This window comes from Photinus pyralis, unplaced genomic scaffold, assembly GCF_008802855.1.
Source record: "Photinus pyralis isolate 1611_PpyrPB1 unplaced genomic scaffold, Ppyr1.3 Ppyr1.4_LG1, whole genome shotgun sequence".
In the NCBI taxonomy this organism is placed as follows: domain Eukaryota; kingdom Metazoa; phylum Arthropoda; class Insecta; order Coleoptera; family Lampyridae; genus Photinus; species Photinus pyralis.
In genome coordinates, this window is record NW_022170249.1 from 22692746 (window position 1) to 22715633 (window position 22888).

General features: G+C 34.4%; 1 protein-coding gene across 1 annotated transcript; it reads left to right on the top strand.

Annotated features, from left to right (window-relative positions):
* The first annotated feature begins 18593 nt into the window (after positions 1-18593).
* Positions 18594-19288, top strand: LOC116160360 (YY1-associated factor 2). Its single transcript, XM_031473549.1, has one exon. It carries the CDS (start codon positions 18672-18674, stop codon positions 19116-19118), a length of 447 nt encoding a protein of 148 aa, XP_031329409.1. The 5' UTR covers positions 18594-18671; the 3' UTR covers positions 19119-19288.
* Positions 19289-22888: the final 3600 nt, after the last annotated feature.

Genomic DNA, 22888 nt, shown 5'->3' on the forward strand with positions numbered 1-22888 from the left:
CTCCACGCTATATTCACCGCATGCATCACTTTTTAAAGTGACAGACGTATTGAAAATGCTGCCCATCTGAACGTATTCTATCCATTCTTTTTGCCATCATTCTAAGTATAAACTGGATAGGTACGTCAGAAACTAAAAGTAAGGGCCAATCTTGAATGTTACCGTCAAATCTGTTTGACAACTATATTTTTACCTATGTAGACAGATATACTCCAATAGGACGTTATCTATCAGATAAGTTTAACTGAATGGAGAAAGACCGGCCATAAATAGGTCTTAAATGTTTCCTTATAACATTAATTTTTAAAGTAGCCAAAATATCGTAAGAAACAAGTTACAAAAGGCAATTTAACAAAACCGAAAAGAAAATATCGGAAAAAATGTATTTTTATTTCTAGCGGTTGCCGTTGCCAAAGAAAATACTACCTGCATACCACAAATCTTTGATCAAATATCTCTTACGTTAATGTTGTTTATTTAAAGTCTTTCTTTCACACATTTTCTTTTTTAACACGTTTACTGTCTTATCTGTACCGATATTGTTTATATAGTCGAATATAAATTGATACAGCAACAATTTGGAATGTTGGAGCTCTTCTGTAAAATGACGATGATGGAACTGAAAACTTCGATTGCATTTTTCGATACCTACTTCCAGATAAATAATTTCCCTATCCGTCTACACGTTTTGTATAAGAATCTTTGCATAAATTTATTTGGTGGTCGCGTCTGACCGACTTCTCAATGCATTAACATGCTCCAGTAAACCAGTGAAAGGATTCAGTTTTTTCACGATAAAACTTCCAACTCGGTTATACTCTCGCATGCGTGCCTTTTCAGTCTACAGCATCTTCCAACTGAAATTCTCAGTTCGTGCAGAAATGACACGAGGCATAAATTACGTAAGAGCTTATTTGGGCACTCCTGAACTTTATTTTATTCGTGTCCGAATGCGTGTATGGCAAGGCGACATGCAAAAGCGCGTGATTAGTTAACTATCCTTCTATGAAGGAAATATTATAAATTAATTAGTGAAAATGGTCTATAATTAGAAAATGTGTCACACAAAATACATACCTACGTAATAATAATCATAACACAGTGATTCGTCAATTTATAATCAATTTTTTATCGTGTTTGTGTGATTAATGGTTTTAAAATAAAATGAGTCTGATATTAAGCATGTAATTCTGTTCCAATTGGCAAAGAGCTGTTTTTTTTGTTCGTCGAATAACTTTATAGATTTTAGAGGCATTATTAGAGCTTTCAATGTTTTACTAGCAGCTCTTCCACTTCCTATTGGCATAGCTTTTTTTTATTGCAGTTGTATTTATCAGTCCTGCTTCTTTTTTATTAAAAGAGCTTTCATTTCAAAACGAACCACAAAGTGTAAATTTGTAATTTTGATGAAAAAACAAGAATTCCAAAAACATGTCCATTTAGATATAGCTGTGGGGAAGTTTAATTTTAATGGAAGATCACTCCCGCCAATAACTACAGCGCAATCTTGATCTTTATTTATTTATTGATCTTTAATTCTCAATTTCAATAATCATGTTGAAATAGCGTTTACATCCTTCCCAAAAACCTGGTACTTTTTACTGTTTGTTGTCCAGTGTTTCTGGTTGTTCGAGTTAGTTAAAATCGTTTAGTTGAGACCTAGACCCACCCTTCACCCTTGACTACGTGCTTGTCTACAACATCCCAACATGGATATGTATTACCTTTCGGTATTTGAAATTTGGGTGTCCATCCCTGCTCGAAATGGGGTTCCAAATTTCCAATTATTGAAATGAAACTGATCAAAATGGTGATCGACTGCTGAACAGCGAAAATTAGATTTAGCTACATCAAAAGTGCTCAAATAGGGAAATAATAGTGGGCCGGGGACATTTCCGAAGCAACTGAACGTATTATGATGATGGACACGTATTCATCACAACCACTTAGGAAGAATAAATGTATAACTCAGCAGAAGAATTCAAACAGTTTAATAAAATCCTATAACTAAGACAGTAAACACCTCGTTTGTGTGAAAGATAATAATCGCAACATTACTGGAATTTCTCCAGAGTTTTACAATTACGGTCAATCTCCTTTTAAGGAAAACGAACAATTTTTACATTTAGCACGATTTGACGTTAGTCGTTGAAAGTGCTCGAGATTCTATAAATAAATTCTATGAAGCTAACGAAAAATAAAAGATTTAGAGCAGGTGTTTCCTATAACCCTTTCGTAAGCTCGCAATTCATTTACAATACTTACACCTGGACATATCTCACTCACTACTGCCGTATAGCTTACAAATTACATTATTTTCCGGGAGGGAGGTAAAACACCTGCAAATTGATTTCGCGGTACATTATATCGAAACTAGCACGTTACAAAATGGTATAGCGAAAGAATAAAGTACAATAACTTGCATTAAAGTAACGTGTCATATTAAGAAGACAACAATGTTTCAAAACCCAGTGACTGATCAATATAGACCATTAGCAGCTATGAATTAGAGAAAACCCGAATTCTCTAGGCGGCCCAGGGGCCAAGTTCTCAAAGGAACCGACAGAGAGACCGACAGACGACGGAAAATTGAGCATATACGGGGTGAGTTTTTTTTCATTTTAAGCATTAGGATCTCGGAAACCGTAAGACATGAGGAAAGGAAATGAGGAAAGAGTTGCAGTTTTAAGAGCTTATTCAAGATATGCTTTTGTTTTTTTAAAAAAATCCACAGTTTACTATAGTAGATATGAGCGAAAAACAGATTTAGTGATTTTTCATTTAACTGTTGTAGAATCGTTAGTATTAAAAATACAGAAATATGCAAAGAACAAAAATGGTAGATATTTTTCCGCTTAATAAGATACATTTATTAATATTTATTCTTCTTTTATAATTTTCGAATTATAACGCAAACTTACATTTTTTTAAATGGTAATCATAGTTGGCTGTGACATTTTTAAAAACTGCATTTTTTTCTGTTGACAATGATATAAGGTTCATTGTAGTTCCTTTGACAAATAAACATGATACAGAACTGTTTGTATTATTAAGAGTACCTAGTAAAAACAGATTTTGCAATTACTGTCTATTATAATATTTAACTTACAGTTAGTTGTGCGGCGCGGCACCGTTGTGTTGAAACCAACGTAAATTACGTCGTGTTTCCAAATCCCCATCCTACATATCTTGAAATTCATTTGGTAGAAAATGAAGATAACATTGGCCTGTCCAATTTTTGTCGTAAATGAAAGGTACCTATCTCACTAGATGTTGTTACCCATGGCCAACTCTGCTTACTTACCTCTCAATAATACCAAAATTACTGCAGGGCGTTTATTTACCAAGCCTTATATCGTTATAAAGAGAAAAATTTGTCCTTTTTAAAAATGTCAAAGCCAACTATGACTACCATTTAAAAAAATTAAAGTTTGTATTATAACTCAAAAATTGTAAGATCTAAAATAAATTAGTATGTTCATCATGTTAAGCATTAAAACTTTTATTCGTGTCATTTTGTTGTATTTCTGATAATAACGATTCTCCAACAGTTAAATGAAAAATCACTAAATCTGTTTTTCGCTCATATCTAGTGAACTCTGGATTTTTTTCAAAAAACAAAAGCATATCTTAAATAAGCTCTTAAAAGACAACTCTTTCCTCAGTTAACCGAATCCGTATGTCTTATGGTTTTCGAGATCCCAATGCTTAGAATGAAAAAAAACTCACCCTGTATAAGCGTTACCTACACCTAAACTAAACAAATTTAAAAATGCGACGGATCTGAAACTGAAGAATGGAATGGCGAAAGTTTGATGGAAAAATGAATGACACTCGACGGATCGAAAGAATCTGGGAAATTCTAAAAATACGGTACTGAAAGGTGAGACAAATCAAAATAGGTATTCTGAAAGATCAAAATTACCCGAAGAAGTAATGAAGGCGCAAGATCTAAAGAAAGTAAACAATTTCGGAAGAATTTGAATCAATCATAGCCCTTTCCCTCGGTCCCTTATCGTGATCGGTTATAATTCCTTATATTTCAAGAGCGGGCTGCTGAAGGAGGGTACTCACAAAGGGCGATTGGGACGTCTGGAAGAAATCCATTCAATTGGTGATTGCAAAACTTTAAGATCGAAACCGAAAACGGTTGGTCGGAGGGAAGTACTCATAAAGGCAAAATGAATCGTCTGGACGAGACATATCTATTGGTGAAGTCAAAGTGAATATCTTGAAATCGAAGTATCGGAAGAGGGTATTCACAAAGGGCAAGTATAACATCTGGATAAAACATTCACTGTAAATATCTGCGGAACGGGGTGTCGGAAGAGGGTACTCTCGAGGGGCGAAAAGGTCTTCTAGGCGAGCCTACTGGCAATGCGAAAACTTAATTGCGAATACCTCGAAGTGAATATCTTGAAATCAAAATATCGGAAGAGGCTATTCATAAAGGGCTAGTGGAACGTCTGGACAAAACAAGGGGCGAATGGACAAACAAGCGAACTAAGGGAAAAGGGGCGAGACAGGTATGGGGAAGAGGGGAGAGGGGTTTCAAGAACAAGTTCAGAACATGAAAATACCTGTAATGGTGAGAGGGGGGGGTGCTCATGTACGGAGCGGAGGTATGGGAATAATGGGCGATTGGAAGAAATACAAAGAAGGCACTGCAAATGTGTATGAGGGCTAAATGGAAGGACACCCAATTGTATTTGGAGGAAGAAACAAAAGTATGGAGAAGGTAAGGATAGCATCGCGACGCAAAAAGGTAAGGTTCGAAGAAAAGAGTGAAAAAGAAAACGAAAGGAATGTGGGAAGCATAAAGATGAAAATGTTATGAAAGAAATGGATATGAACGGGCTGAAGTCGAAAAGATAAGAAGGAAAATGGAAAAAGAGCTGACATTTTCATCATTTCCCTCCGACATACGCATAGGTACCATTTCGATATTAATCTTGAGACTACGTTTCAAAGTAGCACGTGAAAAGTTCACACGCACATGTGCGAAAAGTGACATTTTCAGTATCATTTTGCGTGTGTTCTCGTGCAGGCGTAGAAAAACTTCTCACACTGCCCTGTCACCCAGAAAATATGAGCCTAATGACCTAACACGAAAAGTGCATCAAATATTTGTATACATCATTTCGTAGAATAGAAAAGATCCAATTCACGGGAAACTAAATTGGACGGAAATGTCAATAGTGGACATGTACAAAACAGCATGGGTTGACTTGCTGAAGGGGCAGGGAATTTATGGTATACTAATACGACGTCGCATTTATCTCTAGCGAACGTGGTGATTTTCTATTCAACATCGGGCGTAAATTATTTTTGTTTGTGTAGAAATTAAATATGCCTAAGCCAAAACTTTGTACGCAATACAGTTTGAACAAACGTTTTTTATTCTCGGATGTCAAATAAATGTCGGACTTTTTCTCGAGTGTCGTCCACCCTTCACTATTTAATATACAGTGATATTTATTAAGAAGAAGACATAGGGATTTACGTGTATTGTTTTTCCCTATGTCTACTTTTACGACCAAATCTCTTTTGAAGGGCAACCAAACTAACTTCTTAAAACAAATAAAGATCTCGCTGTCATAATTAATTTGAATATTGTTGCTTTGGCTTCTGTATTTTTCTTTTCGTTTGTGTGCGATGTATTTAACTGAAGAAAAAGTTGATATTGTTAATTCGTATAGTGCCGGTAACAGTTTAAGGAGCGTAAGAGATTTATTTTCTGTGAAGTCAAAGCAATAATATTCAAATTAATTAATATGACAGCCAGATCTTTTATTTGTTTTAAGAAGTTATTTTAGATGTATACAATTAGGCACCCTTCAGAAGATATTTGTCATTTAAAAGTAGACATAGGGAAAAACAACACACGTAAATCGCTATGTCTACTTCTTAATGAATATCACTGTAATTGCCATTGTCAAAATGTATTGTTTTATAAAATCACGAATACGGAGCAAATTACAAAGGGCAATAAGCATTCGCGTTATATATTTGACAGCTTGTCAAATAGACCTCAATACGTAACTAAAGCAGATGACATTTTCCGATTTTGTGAAACCAATTCCTTTGGACATAATCGAAATATATTTCGTGCAATGAAAACTGTTTGCAAATTTAGCTGTCTAGGCTATTTTGATTGATACTTTGCGAAATTTTAATCGAACATTTTCTTTAAATATTTTCAGTAATTTTAGTACTATCAAAAGTATCATTCCGCAGTAAAAGTGGCTAGATTTTGCCTAAAACTGTCTATGACGTCTTTGTTTTTATGTGTCATTGAACTATAAATAAACACGCTGGAAGAGATTTAGAAAATTACAGGGGGCATACTCGAAACCTTAGCCAATCCCTTAGTTTCATGCAGAAGTGTAATGGTTGCTGATGAATGAGAATGGGGTGTAGTTTCCAAACGAAGCATTTTGATCCAGCAGTTGATTTGGAAGAGAAGAATCGGGCTATAAGTATAACTCAGATGTGCATAGGCACGAATAAGGGAGGAGCAGAATCAGGAGTTATGACCGACTCCTGGTAATGGTCATTTTGAAGGTTATCGGATCTGTATCTTTACAGATAATTAGGCAGTACCTAAATGCCTCGCTAAATGCCATATAACAAAACGTAGTACAACGTGCAGCCGAATTAGTTTATTCTTCTCAAAATGTAAAAATACGTTTTTCGCACAAAATAACAGTTTACGTACTTCGCATCCACCGATTCATGCCGTAATTGCAATAGAAAAACATTTAACGTGCTTTGATCCTAATTGTAATGCTAAATATAGGGATCATGTACTAACCGCTATAACTACTATAAACAATTTTAGTGTGAACCGAAGTGTAACATGATTATAAACATTTTAAAGTTTTTTGCACAATTACACTGTCTTTTCTACATAAACTTGTACATGTGTTAAGTCATAACACAGATGTGAAATGCCTAAACAGAAAATAGATGTTAATGTAAAGCAATAAATTACGTTTCAAGGAACAAATAAATGTCAAAAAGAACTTCATTATTAAATACCCAAATTAAACAAAAATATTATTTACACGAGTTCCTTTTTTTTGTGTAAGACTATTTTTGGACAAATTGCAATAGCTCATAGTCACTATTTTTGCGAATTTGAACAAAATCTAAATAATGTATACAATGGTTACAAGCTATCAGACAATTGAGAGAGGAAATGAAAGTAAAGCAATAATTAAACCATAAAGTAGTGCAATTGGAGGCAAGAATAGAAAAAGAAATAAGATAATATTGAAAGAGACATAAAAGGAGAAAACATTAAAGGCACAGTAGAAAAGCCAAGAACAGCTGTAAAGTGGAAGAGGAAGACGTCTACTACTAGGTGATACAAACAAAAGTAGTAGTATTGGAGGTACTGGAACTGAATAGAGAAAACTACAGAAACAATAATGGAAAGTGAATGACCTTTGTGCGTGTATATGATACAAAAGAGAAATCAATAGATATATTAAGAATACTGCAAGAATTCAAAAATATTGTAATAAACGCCAAAGAGACCTGTGGGATTATTTACAAAAATAGAAAATAGACTAGATGCTGAGGAAATTAAAACACGAGTAAAAGATATGAAACTTGAGTGCATAAACTATCGTTTACCAAAAGACACTTTAGGAAACTTGTACGCCATAATTCAATTATTCATAAGAGTATTTTAATAATCTTTGGGAGTATTTCATATTCGACTTTGAATTTTCAAATGAAATTATTTCTTGGAACGCTTTATTTTCCGGTGTATCCTTGTATCTGAAAAGTTACGAGCAAACCACCATTTTATTAATACAATTAATTAATTAACTCTAATTTTCAGATTGTACACATTACCCTCGTACCCAAAAACCCGAACGAATCCAAAGTTTCCTCCACTATTATTTTTACTAATTACTGGCCCTTTGTAAGATCTTGTGTAATAACTAAGTCCGCCATGTCTTTTAATTGTGTCAATTGGAATCGTGAGATTCATGATACACAAGAGAAAGAGAAGTTGCCCTTAAGCACGAAAATGTCACTCACTCATGAGCAAGCAAGTAACTGCAACCAATAACACTAATTAAAAAGACGAAATATGATATAATTCCCAGAGGCTTCCGAAAACCCACTAAGAGAACTATCATTCAAATTAATATTTTAAAAAACTCACCACATTTACACCGCGGTTATTCTTTGAATTTCCACTAAGAATATCATTTATTTGGAAACCCAATTCAACTCGCCAAATCTTGATACTAGACGCTTTGAACGTCCTTAGAGTCTATTTAACAGAAGTGTTTTGAAAAGCCTTTTTGAGTTCATAAAAATCTGTAAAATCTTTTATAGACCATTAAAGGCCTTTAAGAACTGCAAATAGCCCCTAAGAGCTGGCCATTTAAGCGATTTTAAAAGATAATAGATAAAAGATAAAGATTATAAAAGCTTTAAAAAGTGTGAAGAATCTTAAAAAGCCCTCATAAACATTTCAATAATTTTGAGGGTTGAGCCTGTAAGATATTTATTAATTTCTTTAGAGAAAGTTCAAAGCTCCAGCAGGCTTTCTAAACCATTTTGACCTTTAAGAGGGTTTAAGTTCATTATGGACCTTTTATAAGACAAATTTCCACAGGGGCGGACTGGGTACTTAAGGGCCAGGTGAAATTCCATAGGTTACAGTTTAAAATTGCAGCTCATAATTGAAAGTAACAAAATATACAATCCACACGAGGTGCGTCGCCTATCATTGTATTTCAGCACTTTCATCCTACGACAAAAAATGATAAATTCATTCTAAAACACTTCAATTAAAACAGTATTTTTTAACAACCTAACATCAACCCCAATTAGAGAAACGTGTTAATAATTTTGAGCCCCAAAAAAAATTGTCTCAGATCGACCCTGAAAAAAAAATTTTCTTACAGAATGTGGCCTGTAGAATCCATAACTTCAAACAGTTCCAAGATTGGGCTACTAGTTCAAAAGTTACAGCCCTTTGAATTTTTTTTCGAAATTGGTTTCTAGTCTATCACTTTTGATTGAGAAGTCTAATCGAAAAAGTACGAATTGTTTTGGATTCTACGCACCAAAATTAATAAGAAAAAGTGTTTTCCCGAGAAATTTTGGTGCAGTCGATTTTTGGTAAAAAAGGAAGGTTATACACTGCCTTTTTTTGAGCCCCGAAAAAAAATTGTCTCAGATCGACCCGGAAAAAAAAATTCTTATAGAACGTGGCCTGTAGAATCCATAATTTCAAACAGTTCCAAGATTGGGCTACTAGTTCAAAAGTTACAGCCTTTTGAATTTTTTTTCGAAATTGGTTTCTAGTCTATAACTTTTGATTGAGAAGTCTGATCGAAAAAGTACGAATTGTTTTGGATTCTACGCACCAAAATTGATAAGAAAAAGTGTTTTCCCGAGAAATTTTGGTGTAGTCGATTTTTGGTAAAAAAGGAAGGTTATACACTGCTTTTTTTGAGCCCCGAAAAAAAAATTGTCTCAGATCGACCCGGAAAAAAAATTTTCTTATAGAATGTGGCCTGTAGAATCCATAATTTCAAACAGTTCCAAGATTGGGCTACTAGTTCAAAAGTTACAGCCCTTTGAATTTTTTTTCGAAATTGGTTTCTAGTCTATAACTTTTGATTGAGAAGTCTGATCCAAAAAGTACGAATTGTTTTGGATTCTACGCACCAAAATTAATAAGAAAAAGTGTTTTCCCGAGAAATTTTGGTGCAGTCGATTTTTGGTAAAAAAGGAGGGTTATACACTGCCTTTTTTTTTGAGCCCCGAAGAAAAAATTGTCTCAGATCGACCCGAAAAAAAATTTTTCTTATAGAATGTGGCCTGTAGAATCCATAATTTCAAACAGTTCCAAGATTGGGCTACTAGTTCAAAAGTTACAGCCCTTTGAATTTTTTTTGGAAATTGGTTTCTAGCCTATAACTTTTGATTGAGAAGTCTGATCGAAAAAGTACGAATTGATTTGGATTCTACGCACCCAAATTAATAAGAAAAAGTGTTTTCCCGAGAAATTTTGGTGTAGTCAATTTTTGGTAAAAAAAGGAAGGTAATACACTGCCTTTTTTTGAGCTCCGAAGAAAAAATTGTCTCAGATCGACTCGGAAAAAAGTTTTCTTATACAAAATTACCATACAGTTTTTTTCAAAATTGCAGCTGATAATTAAAAGTAACAAAATATACAATCCACACGAGGTGCGTTGCCTATCATTGTATTTCAGCACTTTCATGCTACGACAAAAAATGATAAATTCATTGTAAAACACTTCAATTAAAACAGAATTTTTTAACAACCTAACATCAACCCCAATTAGAGAAACGTGTTAATAATTTATTAATAGTGCAAGAAACTAAATACAGCACATATACTTATAAATTTCCAACGGGCCATTATGATCTACAGGCCAGGTAGCAACCGCCACCCGCCCCCCCGGGTCAGTCCGCCCCTGAAATTCCAAGAGCTTTATAGGAGATCTTAAAGTTCATATGAGTCGCTTTTAGTGCTCAAAGACCTTCAGCCAGAACATTTAATAGTTAAACTTTTAAGCGGTCTTCAAGAGCTTTTGAGAGTGTCCAAGGACCCTTGAGAGTTTTATTGATTTTATTAGTCTTTCACCCTTTACCAGGTTTTATCAACAATCTTTAGAACTTTCTTAGTTCTTCCAACAGTTTGCAAGAACCTACATGGGTATTTTACAAATTTTAAGACCTTTATAAGCTTTTGGTGCATTTAAAATCATTCGAATTTTTCAGGTATTTAGGGTCTCTGTTATTTTGCTAGTCTTTAAAAGCATTAGAGTTCTTAAGCAGTGCAAAGATAATTGCATGCATATAGTGCGGTGAAATTTTGTTCTGTGACATTCTGCTACTGAACTACAATCGAACCAAGGGTAACGTTTGGGAAACTTTTGGGAATAAAAATATGTGCAAAAACGGATTTCATTCAAATAAAAAGTGAGTGGTCGAAATCAAAAAATCTTCTCCCTCATTTAAAGGTGTACGTATGTACAATCTTGAGGTACATAGTAATTTTAGAAAAAAATTCAAGTAATACAACCTTTGAACGTGTGGAATATTTCCTTTAAGCACAGGTAGAAAATAACTTCATTAAACCTTCAGTAGTAAACAAAAACTGCATCTGCCATATTATCTAAGAGTACCTACGTAACTTACACCTAATCTACTTATTTAAATAGAAAATGTCATCCTCACAATGAAATCCTTGGGGTTGTTCAGTTCAGAACTAAAACACAGACTGCATAATTCACTTTTGTGTATAAATTTCTTGGTAACATTCCTTGACAGGCTTGAATTACACTCGCTAATCCAAGGTATTAGATTTCATTGCGAAATTGGTGTGTGTCATAATAGAAACAATTTAAATTTTCTAGAATCCCAAACCAATTTTCCAGGATATTCTTAAACGTAAGGATGGCGGAACCTGTATTTTACCACTTCTAAAGGGAATGACATATCTGTTCAAAATTGCTTGTATGGTAGAGCGCACGTTTTGTTAATCTTAAAACCACCCTTATATAGTTTCTTTCGTCCATAGCACGACATATATAATCTGAATAGGAAAAGACAGAAATTGCATCAAAAGAATCAAGTTTTTTGTCTCGGTGCAGGTATAAATTTGGGGTGAGTTCTAAGAAAAGACCAGTGGGGTCTTTATTCCAAGAATTTTAGGAACTATCGGCTACCCTAAAAGGATGTCTGACCCTTGTAACTTGTCACTATCTGACATTTGAGGGGGAGGTTATCCTAATACCGTTCACAGATTATGAACATAAATTAAATTTTTTAAAAGGACAGTTCTAAAAATATTTTTTTTTTCGGTGGGAAAGCTTGAAAAGTTGAAAGTCGGCCCGCTTTAAAAATAAATATAGGTAGAGTATCGATAATGAAATACTACAGAAGTCCTAAAAGCAGCTGCGCGCTTATTTCACTTCAAAGGATTGTTCGCGTGAAACTTTATACTGAACCGAGTTAAAAATATTGTTGCTAATGCGAGGAAAAGTTTCAAATTACGAATCGATAATGCAATTTGATTTTTAATTCAGCCGCGCCTCCTTCAATCCAGGATAATTTAGCCCTAGTTTGTCACCAAAAATCTATATAGCGTCGAAAAGTATTGAGTGAAAATCGGGCACTCAAATTGTTATCATAGTGTAAACTTTTAATTGTAATTAAATTTTAATTACCATTAGAAAATAAATTACATTGCTTAAGACAAATTAGAATTATATTAAAGGGGTAATTGGACGTAATAAACTGTAATCCATCACGCAAATTTTAATGACTAATGAGCAAAGATTATTAAATTTTATCAGAGATACATAAAAATTCTCTAATTAAATTTCATTACAAAAAGAATGAATTTCTTCAATAGGAATTTTAGGACTCCGAAAATATATAGATCTTTTATTTATTTATTATCCCTCTCTAATTGTTCTAGGCCCTCAACAGGTTTACACCAATTACAGAGTGACCCGCATAATGCTTTTTATAGGCAAAATTCTACTCCGGTATGTACCTTACGAATCAACCCTCGAGAAAACCTAATTCGGAGTAGCCGGTTTGAGTTTGTCGATTTTTGTCTATTTCAGGTTTTTAGCGCGTGGGCCAAATTTTCGGAGGGAATCCTTATTTTTAGTACTCTTCGGAGTGCAATAAATAAACAATTCGAAAGTATGGTACTTGGCGAGTACTGACTGAAGTGAGTACTCTCTCTCTCCCGCAATCCTTCGTTCCCTTATTTTTACCACAATCTATCATAGAAAAAATAGCGCGTCTTCATAGTCTATAGGCGACGACCTTCCCGTTGCGCTACGCACGTGCTTTTTTTACATGCACTTCGCACTTGTTGAAACACACTAAGGTAATATCATCCGCGTAAGCTGTGTAGAAAGTGAAATAATGTCCTCTAAATCGTTTGTATACAAAAGAAAAAGCAGAGGACCCAGTACACTGCCCTGGGGTACTCCACACTCAACACTTTCCAATGAAGACCATACACCATGGTAAGTAACATACTGTACCTACACAATGGCCATTAAAACTCAATCATTTTATTCTAAACTAATATTAACAAAAGAAATAGATAGCAAATTTGATGTTTTTAAAAGAAATGAGGATAGTTTTAGTAATAATTAATTTGAGAGTTGTCATTTTTGCCAAAATCAGTCGTGCCATGAAATTACTGAAACAAAAATTGGATTTATAATAATAATTCTAATTTGTGTTTCCTTAATTTCTCCGATTTCCCACAATAAAAATTACAAATGAATAGACGCAGAATTTTACAATCTACAAAAAATTTACTTACAATTTTGCTGTAAAATAATTAGGGGAGAAAATAATTTCAATATAAAGAAATTCCCATTGAAATCCTTGTATGGGAGATTATCAATTTGGATTTAGAAAGAGGAGAGGAACCATAGACGGCATTGGTTGCAAAATAATGGAAAAAATGATGGACGCCAATAGAAATGTTTATGTACGCTTCATAGATTGACAGAAACCATTTGATAAAATAAAACTAAAAAAAAATGCACCTTTAGGGGTGGCTCACTATCCTCTGCCAGAGGTGGGCGGATGGCTCTCCATCTAAAAAAGTGTGTTTGTGTTCAATATACAATTCTGCAAAGTGGCTTGCTTGAATCATCAAACGCCCTATAATTTCATGTACGGCTAGGACTGCGAGGGAATTTTTATATTTTAAAACAGGAAGAGATTTTATCATTAGATGGCAATTTTAGGGTTACCTATTTGTGGGCCCCTTTCCGTTTTAACATTTCGAAGTTTGTAAGATAGACGGATACTTTTATTTCTACGTTCGCCATTTGGATATACACAAAAACAGACAAAAAGTAACAATTTGTATTATGTTCTAATAAATTGAATAAAAACGAATAATTAGATAAACTGCAGATAGGTACCTTATTAAACAATTACTGTTATGTTGAGGTTACCATCACTTAAAAAACCAAGTTAATATTAATTCCAAATGCACTACAATAAATTAAAAGGAGAAAAAAGAACTTAAAAGTGTAGTAATAATGATATCAGTGGCGGGAGATTTATAAGCTACTGTACTCTGTAATGGTGTAATAATTGTTATGAGTAAAAATCAAGTAACATGGGGACAAAGGCAAGGTGTTTCACCAAAGAATACACTATTCTAAGATTAAAGAAAATGAAATATTCTTAGTGACAGTATATTTAATGAAACAAATAAGAGAAATCAGATCCCAGCTCTACGAATTATAGTTGGAGATTTTAATAGTCACAACGTTCCTTGGGGATGTGAAAATATTAATAAAAGAGGAAAAATTCTACAATCAGTTATCGACTATTCATCGTTAACACTACCCTACACCAAAGACAACAGCATCGCAACAAACTTGGAAATTAAATAAAGCCGCATGGCCAACTTTCACGAAAAAAGTGAATGAAAACTTGTTTCCAATCAATGAAACACTAGACATGATAATAGAAAAATTCAAACAAATAATTGCAAATGCAGCATATCAAACAATTGGAAAAACAAAATCATTAAACAATCGTACTCCAGTGTCATGGTGGAACAAAATGATTGAAGAAGCACTCACAAATAAGCACTAAACAAATTAAAAAGGCATAATACTAGAAAATTTACATACTTTTAAGAAACTAAGAGCAAAAGCTCGATACATAAAGATAGTAAAAAGAGATACCATGGATAGACTACGTATAAAAAATAAAGAAAGATTATTATTATTATAACAGAAGAACGGCAATATAACTTACACTTCAGTGATATGAAAAACCAATTAAATAATCCAATCACTAATGTAGAATTCGATGATGCTCTAAATAGCACAAAAAATTCGACGCCGGGGCCAAATAACATACCAATCAGTTTTATAAGCAATCTGCCAAAAGAAGTTAAGCTACTACTGATAGAAATATACAATAAAATCTTCTCAACAATTTTCAACTGAATGGTCAAAAGCGATAATTATCTCAATCCTCAAACCAAATAAAGCCAAAACAGATCCTCATTCATATAGGCCAAGATCACTCACTTGTTCAATGTGCAAATGAATGGAAAAAATCAAAAGTTCGAACAAACGGGGCCGGAAGGAGAAAAATGTACTTGAAAATGGAATACCCCAAGGATCCAATCTAAGTTGTACACTTTTCCTCATAGTAATAAACAACCTTGCCTTGAATAGATTTTGTTTTGTTTTTTTTAAATTCATCATAGCCTACTTGATTAAAATATAAAAACCGTTGATATAACTGGTATCTTATTTTCAATCTTATGCTATAATAGCTCGTTGAAAAGAGAATTAAAAAATCTATCAAATAATCTAAAAATCCAATATGACGCCTATTTAACTTTAGGAAGTAAATGTTCCTCAAAGGTAGCCATCTTGAATTTTGTTTTGACATCAATTCTAAATAATCAAAGATAGTAACTTTTATATAAAACTTTTTTTTATATCTCTTATGCTTTCGATGATACTTTATAAGGCATTAAAGGAAATGAGCAATTTTAATTTTTTTGAGTTGACGTCGAACCTATGCGACATTTTGATTTTCCACAAGGAAATTTTAAATAAGCATCTAAAACTGCAAAACATTGTCCATTTAAGCAATTCTCTATCTTTAATAATAAGAATGTTACCTGTGCAATCCTACCCGATCTGGGACACACTCTGTATCATATCATATCATTACCAACATCCCTCCACCTTGGACGATAAAAATCCCTACATGCAACACATAATTAACCAAATCTTTAAAACAAGATCTACCACAAAACCTCGTCGTGCAACAATTCAAAGAAATTATGTCCACTAAAACAGATGCGTCAAAAATCGACAAAGGAGCTGGTATAGCAGCAATATCTCAAATTACAGAGAAAGTGATGAAAATACCATGAAAATACCAACTCGTCTATACAACTGCGGGTGAATATTTCAAAACCGAACATAGGCAATTAACATGGAAAAATAGTTATTTGTACAAACACTTTCTTCTCAAGTTTTACAAATCATTTTTTCTGAAACTACAATCAAAATAAAAAAAATAATGAAGTTTGACACTTAGCAATCTAGATGCGGGTATGTTTTAATTTTAAATGTCATTATTAAAATTAACGTAGCATTTGTTTTTTTACTTTTCTCACTAGAGAGGAAAATCGCATTTTCTTCACCCTTTGTAGATACGAAAGTAGTTGTTTCTAAAGTAGTTTCAGAAAAACTTTTTTTGCAGATCGTTGCTCCCCATGTTAACCTAGAGGGTTGATAATGACATCAATCGAAAGAAGATTTTTTTTCTCATTTAATGACGTACGAATTAATTGATTTTCAGATGTATTTCTCATTATTTTATCCAAAATTCGGCAATAAGTCTAATTAGCATAATCATGGAAGTTTCATAAAGAAATGGCATAGGTTTTGACACAGACGGGAAAACCCTCATTAAAATGCACGGAAAACAAATATTGCCTACTAGAGTAACTATTTCCGCTGTAAACGTTGTTTATTATAAATTGAACTTGACAAAAAAATTAATGCCAGTTGTCATAAAATAATAACGGGCGATCAAAAATGAGTTTCTGTCGAGTCGCCTTTGGACGTTCAAGTTGAGTATGATTTCCCATGTAAACAAAAATTCCAAAGGTGACTCGACAGCAACTCATTAGCTTCAACTTACAAGCCATGGCTAAACATTTGGTAATTGGATTTATTGCCTAATTTTTGATAAAATAATGAGAAATTCGCCTGAAAATGAACGTAATCATATATATCATTAGATGAGACAAAAATCTTCTTTCGATTGGTGTCATTTTAAACCGTCTAAGTTAACATGGGAAGCAACAATCTATAAAAAAACCTTTTCCCATGTTAATTCCCTATGTTCGGTTTTGGAATATTCACCCGGTATATACTGGAGGACTTTTGGCAAAACTAACTGCAGTCCAGACACACAAAAACCATAGAAAGCTTATGATAAACATCCTATTCTACAGAAAATTAAATAGAACTACACCAAATTAAAGAATCTAAGGTGGGTCCCATCCCACAGTGGAATAGTGGCGATGAATAAGCTGACACATGCGCAAAAAGAGCAGCAAATAATTAAACTACCCAGGAACGGCAGGAACGAATAAAAATAGTGTCCATGGAAATCCGCAACAACTTAGCTATAATACTAGACCTAAATTCAGAAAGTACATTAAAATTTCTATCAACATGTAAAAACTGTAATAAGATTCTAATAACTCTAGTGACCGGTGCGTAAATTCTTAATAAACAAAAAAATAATAAAAAAAATGAACCGTTGAAATAAAAGAATAAGGAAGAAGGGTTACATACATATAACGTACGCTTGTTGGGATCCAAAATTAGGCTTCTCAATATGGCCGACTTTGACAATTAATTGAGATTTACGGTAAAGTGAAACACAATGGTTTGCTGTAAATCGTGTAATATAACAAAGTCAAAAGCTACAGAAGCAACGAAAATTACATTTCATAGATGGTAACCATGTTATATTTCTTAAAATGGTACTATCCGCTACCAAATTAAATATATTAAATGTGTGTACCCCACTGCGCGTATGAACGTCCGCCATATTGAGAAGCCTACTAATAGGATCCTAGGCTCCTAGCTAATAACAGATAAGCGTCTTAGAGAAAACTGTACGAATTTGGTTTTATTGTGAATTGTGATTGAACCCTTAACCTATCTAAATCGGCGTGCATCAAATGTTGCAATTGTTGTGGAGCTTGTGCCGAATGGAGTATCACCTGCAAAGCAGGTTAAACTTCCGCGGAGGTTGGCTGAACACAGGTCATTGATATAAATGAGGAATAAAACTGGACCAAGAACTGATCCCTGAGGAACGCCAGAAAAATTCCGCAATGATTTCTTTAGTGTCCGATTTCGTAGATAAAGTCCCCAAGTTGAAAAAACACACGATTTGTTGCTGTTAGGGACTATTTATAAGAGCTACCAAAAGAATTTTTTAAAGTAGGTATAGATATTTGCTTATTGCAGAAATCGTGGAATAAGTGTGTAAGTGATTGAAGGAAAAATATCCCCTCGTGCCTAAGAATTGTTTTTGTGAAATAATGAAGTACCTAGTAAAATAATCAACTAACACGAAAAGTGTCAATTAAACAAAAATAAATAAATTCTGAATGTATTGAATAGTACCCGGGCGTTCCGCGTTAATATATTGATTATTGCACGTTTTTGTGCCCATGTAATTACTATAACTCCCGATTAAAGAGTCGGATGTTGGGTAATGAAGTTTAGAATAGAAAGCGACAATGATGTAAGTTAGACCTTGAATGTGCTAAGTCTATGGCATAGTTGAGAATAGGACATTTGCGTGTAAAGTTATCTTCTAATGTTTAAAGCGAGGGGAAATATTCCGAAGACGAGAATTTTGCGATGTCGTCGCCGATGAATTCAAATTTATGAATAGAAAAGACGAGTTTTAAAAATACCATTCCGTAGCGAAGCGAGCGCCCCCTATCCCAAACCATGCGCACGAAAGTCAAACGTAATCCAACATGGCGTCGAACGGTATACGTATACGTCAAGCTCCTTTAAAAAAACGGTTTTAACGTGTGGCGGTTAATGATGGACGCAAAAAAGAGTCCGATTCGCAGGACAAAGCGTCAGGCGAAAGTGCTGGAAGACTTTTGGGACTGTAGTGTGTGCACGTTTCGAAATACGGCCGAAGCGTTTAAATGTTTGATGTGCGACGTTCGTAAAGGTACATCGACTAGAAAACCTAGAATTAATCCCCAATTAGTGGCGCAGCAAGTTGCTAGCCAATTTGTGCCGGCCAGTAGTAATCCGAAACGCGAAAAGAAAGACAAAAGGTCGCTAAAGAAGCGGCGGCATCCGCCACGTCTTAAAAACGTAGACAGGAGCAGCGCCCAGACGAGGGAAGTTACCGTAAATAGCGTTACCGTTGTTATCACGGAGTACAAACCAAAAATTAAAAGTACAGAGACTATTTCGACATCGAGTTCATCAGATCACGGCTCGCATTCCGAATCGAGCATGGACGCACGGTGAACCTTATCATATAAGAACAATGGGGTGAGTTTTGTCTGTAGCCGCTTAAACGCAATGTCACTGACTGAGACTTTATCGGGCAATGACTTCTGATGTCATTTACGCTGGTCTGTTTATTTTTCCATTTATTTGTCCATTTATTTTAAGATAATAAACGCTTATCAAACTTGCATTATTTGTGGTGCTTTCGGATTTCCTCCCCTAACTCGGATGAAGGATGGATATTTCAGTTTTCGAACAAATTTAGGTATACGACGAAATGTGAAATCGGAAACGCTATCAGCACTGAGGCTTAGATTGTTGTAACTTCGCCATTTATTAGTGCTAGGAATCGGGATGTGTAGGTTTTCTCTGGGATTTCGTAAGAAACCGCACACCGCCAACCACAACAGAAGTGTCGCATACTTTACTTCGCCGTCTTGACTTTGGCCTCTGGATAAGCAAAAGTGAAATCACAAATCTGGTTTCCTTGGCGCAGTTTTTGTGTTCTAACTATCCTAATTTTACTACAAAAGATTTTCACCCACCAAGAGCTGTGGTGGCGGGAGCAATTTTTCCACTAAAGTAATACACGCAGGAAACTTTACATAATTGAATTGATTTGGAACTGTATGCCAATTTCCTGGACACTAAAATAAGATTTGCGAGCGTGTTGCATCAGTTCCTTTATCATATTTTGTTTTGAAGACATACTCGAAGAGGATGTCTGTGAAGGTGATCCATTTGATATAGGTACCCAGATATTCGAAGATGTTTCAGGATATCCATGGACGTCGGAAGATATTCTAGTACAGCGGAAATTATTATTCCTTCATTCTATTGCGTGCTAACGGCCGATATACCTACAGATTTAAACAATACTCGACGAAATTGCATTTTCTCCGCACAGAATCAGTAATAACTCGAGAAGGAAGTGACTCCAATCCAAGTGAATCCAAAGAAACTTGTATAAGAAAGAAACCACAACGAACAAACTTGCATTAAAATGCTAGTAGCTTGGCTAGTAGTGGTACAGACGGACAAAGTGCGGACAATAGCGTTCATTTTCCTTTTCGAAAATGCCCTAGAAAATTAGGGCGAGGGGTAAATCGCGTATACACTTCACCTATTTCACTATTATTGCATGGACTTCACAATACCTACTTCAAGAAATTAGACACTATAAATCTGTGCCTTCACTTTCACTCGTGGCAATTACTTTATCAGTATTTCATAAAAATACACTTGCACATCAATGTTATTGCAATTGGTTAGACCACCAACAATACACATTTCATTCGTGGAGTGAGAAAACTATATTTCTATCCTTTTCAGTTTTGCATATTTTCTTCATTTATTGTTTCAACACAATAGACCAGGTATAATGATCAAGGACTAATTATCTAAACAATTTATTGAAAAGCTGTAGTCATTATTTGAATGAAGTTGTCTCTTTTACTCCGTTTTTCTCTCGGTTTTTCTACAATTAGTCCAGGCAATAGGTAGGAAATGTGATATAGAGATGAAATTTGTTGAGATGGTAGAGAATGGTTTTTTAAAGATACACCCAAATTTGCCAACTGGAAACCCCGCCGCTCGAGAGGCGGGGGGTGATAAACCATGCATTACCTCATGGTTCGGGGTATAACACCCTCTCGTACACCCTTGATGTACATCGGAGAGAACAAATGGAGCGTTAAATTATGCACATTTCATTACCAATTCATTTTTTGTATGCAACCACTACACTTAGCTTTCGAGATATTACGCTCTAAAGCGTGGGGTTATTTGTGAATTTCCGAAAAAAATAAAATTCCATCCGGCACACCGGTCGCGGCGCTTCCACCATTCGTGGCGAGGTCGAAACCACCACCAGGTGTTGTGTTGGCGCCTGTATGTTATAATTATAACCTGCACAGCGCTTTATAGTCGTAGCCGAAACAAGTCGAAAAACGCGATTATAGGGCCTTTGATGATTAAAGGAAGCCACTTGTACAATTGTATATTGGACCAAAACAATCATTTTTAGAAGGGGAGCCATCCACCCCTCTGGCAGGGGAGGGCGAGCCGCCCCTAAAGGTGCATTTTTTAGTTTTTGGCATTTTACAGGAAATCTACACCCTATCATAAAAAGGCGTAAGTAGTTACCTTTTTGTGTAGAGCATAAAATTCTCTATCGATTAGATGTATTACCTAGCTTTTGTTCTATCTCAAAGTTGATTAACATTTTTACATTTGACAAAAAAACGCCTCTGAGGATGATTTGCAAGGGGGTCTTCTCGCAATATGGTCACAAATTGTCTGCAATCGCTTGCAAATGCAATCCTTCTGATTGCTGTGGAAATCTCCCTCACAGTCCCACAATCGCCTAAACCAATCCTGAAATCAGATTTGCAACCCCGTAATCGTTGTCATAATCTGACAATCACATTGGCAATCGTGCACGCTTCCACCTGTTTTTAGGTACAATCACACGCCACGCGAGGTTAGGCAGAAAAGTTATTTGACCTAATAACCTATTTTTGTAAATGGAACGCCCTGTATAATTTAATAATCTTAAAATATAGCGCATTAAGTTTTAACAAATATGACACACTAAGCATGATATTCAAAAAGGCCCCAAAAAAGATGTAAAAAATGATTTGATTAATACAACAAATATTTCAAAAAATGTTTTGAATCTTTCGGTTTTTTAAATCTGTTCAATTTATTTAAATCAATATGGAATTTTTGTAGTGTTATACTCGGTGTTATATTTTGGAAAAGAGATTTTTAATAATAATAATAATAATTGTACTTTATTGACTGAATATGTGTAGAATACAAAAAAAAAGACGTATTTAATGTGTAAGTAAACAATCTTAATCAGTCAAAAAGATCAATTCGCCTAAATGCAGAAAGGTCTGCATCAAGCGTTCTACCATTGACCTTGACAAACGAAATGAAAAAAAAAAGACTCGATACACTGGAAAGTAAAGGAAAGATAAAGAAACAAGAACAAAAAAAAAGAAACTGTTGACAGTAATTCATACTCGTCGTGTAGCCAACATATGCGCTTTCATCGTTCTTTTCTGATTCCACGGAGCCTTGAAGTATGCCTGGTTCTGTTAAAATAAAGTTGACAGTTTTCACCATATTGTAACTAAATGATCTTTTGAAGATTTCTTTGCGGTGCTTGGGTATCACTAGCAACTGACGATATCTACCACACAGTTGTTTTTTAGAACGGGAGGTAACTTTTGTGGCGAGATACTCTGGCGTTTTCATTTCAAAAATTCGCCAGTAGAATACAGCTGAATGACAGATAATATGTACATTTAAAACGTACGTAGAAAAATCAAAAAATTGTCAATCTCTGAATGAACCTATATTTATTAAAGGAGATATAGAAAGATGTTTGTTACAAGTTTCTTTATAATGGCTGTTGAATAATCTGGCGTTTTAAAATAAGTGTACCGGATCAGGTAAAAAAGTTATAGGACCTAACCTCATTTTTTATTGGAACGCTCTGTATATTTAAATTTAGAAAATGCAATATTAGATATTTCAAAAAATTTAAAAATGTTTTTATTTTTTGTTTTTTTTTATATTTGAACCTTTCTTCAATTTTTTTACCTTTTTTTGAATCACTTGTATTTTCCCTATTTATTGCGATTGCGTTATACCTATATTAAAAAAGAAAACTTTAATATGCTATCTTCTTCTATTAAAAAAAATTCGACATTTCTGTTATTAGTAGCAATAGCCATGACTTTTGTTGTTTTATGAATTGCTACTAATAACAGAAATGT

What these genes read in the sequence shown, in the direction of transcription:
- LOC116160360 (XM_031473549.1), top strand. Translation starts at nt 18,672, where the DNA reads ATGATGGACGCAAAAAAGAGTCCGATTCGCAGGACAAAGCGTCAGGCG.